Source organism: Macrobrachium rosenbergii, chromosome 37 (assembly GCF_040412425.1).
Source record: "Macrobrachium rosenbergii isolate ZJJX-2024 chromosome 37, ASM4041242v1, whole genome shotgun sequence".
Lineage (NCBI taxonomy): Eukaryota > Metazoa > Arthropoda > Malacostraca > Decapoda > Palaemonidae > Macrobrachium > Macrobrachium rosenbergii.
In genome coordinates, this window is record NC_089777.1 from 4,610,515 (window position 1) to 4,615,514 (window position 5,000).

Sequence of the window (5,000 nt, forward strand, 5' to 3'; positions counted from 1 at the left end):
CACGATTTTTCTTGAAAACAGGAAAATAAGCATCGACTGATTTCTCTTTGAGAACTGAGAAACAGCACCCAGTGTCCATTATTTTTCTCTAATGAGGGAAATCATCTATTTCCCACCATTCTTCACTGAAAATGAAAAAAAGACATTGAAGAAATTTCATTATACATATAATTTATATATATATATATATATTATATATATATATATATATATATATATATATATATATATATATATATATATATATTCTTTTAAAATACACCAACCTATGAAAAATGCCCATTCACTAATCCCATGACCTTTGCTCCAGTTACCCCAAATCCCATCAAATAACTTGATGGTATTTGTGGTAACTGGAATAAAGGTCATGGAATTAGTGATAGGGTTTTTTCAGAGGTTATTGTATTTTAAAACCAGTATGTAATGGAATTTATTTTTTATCTTTTTTCATTTTCAGTGTGGTGGGAAGTAGATGATTTTCCCAAAGAAAAAATAATGGACACTGGACGCTGTCTCCCAGTTTTCAAAGAGAAATCAGTCGATGCTTATTTTCCCGTTTTCAAGAAAAATCATGGCGACTGGATGTTTCTTTTTACAGTTACGGAAAATGTTGGCCGTTGAGGAAACTGCAAACATGACACTGTGTACAGTTTTACCCTCGACCAAGGAGGCAAGGGTCCATTGTATTGGCTGCGCCGAAAATTGTAAGCAAAGCTTCGCCCAGATGTGATTTCGGCAAGGTAACAAAGGAATGAAAAATGAACTCTCTCTCTCCCCCCTCCCACCACCCTCGTCCATTTAAACTATTGGCCTTCGTTGGTATTGCAGTCAGCTTTTCATACTTGTCTTTTTTGCTGTTGCAGGAAAAACAAACCCCTCCCCCTCACCCGCCTCCTCCTCCTCCTCCTCCTCCTCCTCCTCCTCCTCCCTCCTCCTCCTCCTCCTCCCTCCTCCTCCTCCTCCATTTAAACTATTGGCCTTCGTTGATATTGCAGTCAGCGTTCATACCTGTCTTTTTGCTCTTGCAGAAAGAAAGATGCCCTTCCCCTCCCCTCCCTACCACCCCCTCCTCCTCCTCCTCCCTCACCCTCACCATCCCTTCCTTCCCCTCCCCTACCACCCCTCCCTCCTCCTCCTATCCCCTTCCCTTCCCTTCCCTTCCCCTCCCCCCCCTCCCCTCCCCCCCCCCCTCCCCTCCCCTCCCCCCTCCTCCTCCCCTATCCCTCACCCTCCCCATCCCCTCCCCCCCCCCTCCCCCCCTCCCTCCCCTCCCCTCCCCTCCTCCCCTCCCCTCCCTCCCTTCCCTCCCCCTCAATTTCAACAATTGGCCTTCGTTGGTATTGCAGTCAACTTTTTACCTGTCTTTTTGCTCTTGCAGAAAAAAAAAGAACCCTTTCCCCTCTACCTCCTCCCTTCCCCCTTCCCTCCCCTCCCATCCCCCCCTCCCCTCCCCTCCCCTCCATTTCAACTATTGGCCTTCGTTGATATTGCAGTCGGCTTTTCATACCTGTCTTTTGTGCTCTTACAGAAAAAAAGAAACCCTTTCCCTCCTCCTCCTCCTCCTCCCCTCCCCCTTACTCTTCCCCTACCCATCCCTTCCTTCCCTTCTCCTCTCATCCCCTCCTCCCCTCCCCTCCCTCCTCTTCGCCAATCCATTTCAACTATTGGCCTTCGTTGATACTGCAGTCGGCTTTTCGTACCTGTCTTTTTTTTTTTTTTGCTCTTGCAGAAATATTTGCTCAGCTCTGCAAAGGCAAATCACTTTTGTTTCCTTGCACTGTTTGTATTTATTTCTAAGTCCTCCATTCACTGCATTCTGTTTTATTCTCTTTTTCTCTGAAGATTATATCTTTTTCGTATGTCTGCCTTTGATACCTTACTCCTCCTTCTCTCAGTTCTCTGACTTCCAAGGTCCGTAGAGGGGTTGTGCAGTCAGTGCCCCTCACGAGGTGCACTGTAGGCATTACTTCAGGGTCTTTGCAACGCCCCTTCCTTATGCCCCTAGCTGCAACCTCTTTCATTCCTTTAACTGTGCCTCCGTTTATATTCTCTTTCTTCCGCCTGACTTTCCTCAACCCTCTCCTAACAAATGTTTCATAGTGCGAGGTTTTGCTCCTGTTACGCCTTTCGAACCTTCTTACTGTCAATTCCCCTTTCAGCGCTGAATGACCTCATCATAGGTCCCAGCCCTTGTCCTTTGGCCTAAATTCTATATTCTGTTCTGTTCTGTATGCTATATTCTGTATTCTATTTTATTGTTAGATATTGTGTTTTGTCTTGTGACTTTTCCAAGCTTCCCTGTCGCTTGCGAGTGTATCGTGAGGGAAAAATCATTTTTTGATTTGGGTAATAAGATAGTTGGTGTTCATGATTTGATAGGCAGGTGTGCATGACCTTAGGTTTAAAGTATGCTCGAATGATTTGAGTGAATCGTTGATGTATTTTTTTTTTATTTTGTATTCGCATTTTATCGGAATCGTCATATCACGCCTTCTTGCACCTTAGAATACTTTTGTGATAGACTTTGCTCTCTCTCTCTCTCTCTCTCTCTCTCTCTCTCTCACTTTGTTTGAGGTTAATGCATTAGGATTCAATTTTGGATGAAATTCTTTGTCCAGAGAGAGAGAGAGAGAGAGAAATCCACTCGTGTTGTCCACAACAGAGTGAGAGAGAGACGGCATTCCTTTTTCATAGAATAAATTGAAGAAGTGGTTGGAGTTGAAGGTCTTCGACAGAGAGAGAGAGAGAGAGAGAGAGAGAGAGAGAGTGTTGTTTGAATAAATTGACTGATAGATTGGACGTAGTGTGTTTGAACTACGAGAGAGAGAGAGAGAGCGAGTGCTGTTTCGGTAAATTGATCGATATATTAGAAGTAGAGTGCTTGCACTAAGAGAGAGAGAGAGAGAGAGAGAGAGAGAGAGAGAGAGAGAGAGAGAGAGAGAGAGAGAGAGAGGGAATGTGCATGAGACGAGGTTTGCCGATCTGTATATAAAATGATCAACAGCTAAGGCGTAGAGTAACTGAAAACGAAACAAGCAATAATAAAAATGACCCGTGGAACTAAGACCAGAGACAGAGATAGAACAAATAAGAAAACAAACGAATAATTAGAAGTAATTGGAGAGCATAATGGAAGGTAATTTAAGGGTAGTCCTGTACAATAATTGATGGCTGCGAGGAATACTTTGTAGACGAAATACCACAAACAGTGTTCAGATACATACGTCGAACAAGAGGAGGTGGGTGGTTGCAAGGGCGGACGCCAGGCAGTCAGTCAGTCAGTGGCTGTGGACAGGAAGGTCTTCATCAAGGGCCCCAACGATTGACAGAATGGTCTTGTGGGTGGCTGGTGTTATTTCTTGTTTAACACACACTCTCTCTCTCTCTCTCTCTCTCTCTCTCTCTCTCTCTCTCTCTCTCTCTCTCTCTCATTTATGGAGGGAGCATAAAATGGAGACGCTCTCAGGTGTGCTTAATAAAGAATTTAGGATTTAGTCTCTCTCTCTCTCTCTCTCTCTCTCTCTCTCTCTCTCTCTCTCTCTCTCTCTCTCTCTCTCTCTCTTCTCATTTATGGAGGGAGCATAATATGGAGACTCTCTCGGTTTGCTTAATAAAGAATTTAGGGTTTAGCCTCTCTCTCTCTCTCTCTCTCTCTCTCTCTCTCTCTCTCTCTCTCTCTCTCTCTCTCTCTCTCTCTCACACAGTAATGAAGCTTAAAATAAAGGCTTCAAGTCTCTTTCTGCTACCTTAATAAGGAAATTAGGGTCTCTCTATCTCTTTCTCTCTCTCTCTCTCAGTAATGAACAATAAAGAATCAAGTCTCATTCTGACATATTACGAAGGAATTAAGGTCTCTCTCTCTCTCTCTCTCTCTCTCTCTCTCTCCACACTTTTCTTTCCTTTTCTGTAAAAGGGCCCCTTGTTAACTGGGTAAACAAGCGCCAACTGTTGCTGTTTAGAATACAACTACGCTTTGTTCGTCTTGGGGAGCTAATGTTCTTCGATCCAATATGTCTTCATAAATGTTGTTTGTACGAAAGTTGTTGCTCCCGCTGTTTTTAAGAGCAACATGACAGCTTGGGTTCTCGTATCCTTTATTAGTTGTTAACGCTTGTGCGTTCATATTTTCGTTCACGACGAACAGGGAGGCCGCCGGCTGGGAAAATTGGAAAATTTAGCGAAAAACCCGTCCTTGTAGGGATGGAAGGAAATGGGATACGTGGAAACGTACATCGATTTGTAAATTTATCGTTATAAATTTGCGAAAGTTAAGCAAGAGAGGGTAAATAAGGGCTTGTAATTATTTAGAGAAAATAATTGTCTTTGGTAAAATTGATTTTCCTTGCTACAGGATACATAAAGAATTTTGACGTGTTTCAAAAGTAATCAAAGTAGTTAAGAGTGCTGTAGCATCATACTGGTTGTCACTAAGACAAGACAGGTATGACTTTCAGGCACCTACAGCAGAGCACTTGCAACCCACACAGTACTTACAACTGTCAGTTATGACTCCACTATACATATGACTGTCACAGAACCAGAGTAGTCATAACTTCTTAGTTATTGTCGAGAATTAAATAAAGGTAAAGCCATCAGTGGTTCTTGTGACCTCCTCTAAATACGCAGTGTTACATGTTTACATAATTGCTGACTGCTACAGAACTCAGTAATGGGATCAGACAGCTAAATGAACTAGCTGCGGATCAACGAATTAATGGCAGAATGTTCGAGTTGATAAAATTTCGCGGCAAAGCTGTGTTCATATGATTCGCTCGTCTGTACATACCAGCACTCATTCTTGAAACTTTCACAGACTTTCTTTAGAATGTTTCAGAACGAAATATTATTGTTATTCAATATTAAGAAGAGATTGAGAACTACTTAGTTAGTTTAAACAAATATATGTAGATATTCTGTCTATGCTGAGTGGACAAGACTCCGCAAGGGGAACGAGGTAGTGGCGTCAGTGCACCTCAGGCGGTGCTCTGTAGGCACTTCTA

At 42.8% G+C, this 5,000-nt stretch overlaps 1 protein-coding gene across 1 annotated transcript in view; it reads right to left on the minus strand.

Annotated features, from left to right (window-relative positions):
* The window catches only part of LOC136825098 (uncharacterized), an 8,264-nt gene that overhangs the window by 1,500 nt on the left and 1,764 nt on the right, over window positions 1-5,000 (minus strand). Inside the window, exon 2 of the mRNA XM_067081142.1 lies at window positions 267-353. Within this exon, the coding sequence (XP_066937243.1) occupies window positions 267-353 (87 nt within the window). The remainder of the gene's footprint in view (window positions 1-266; window positions 354-5,000) is intronic.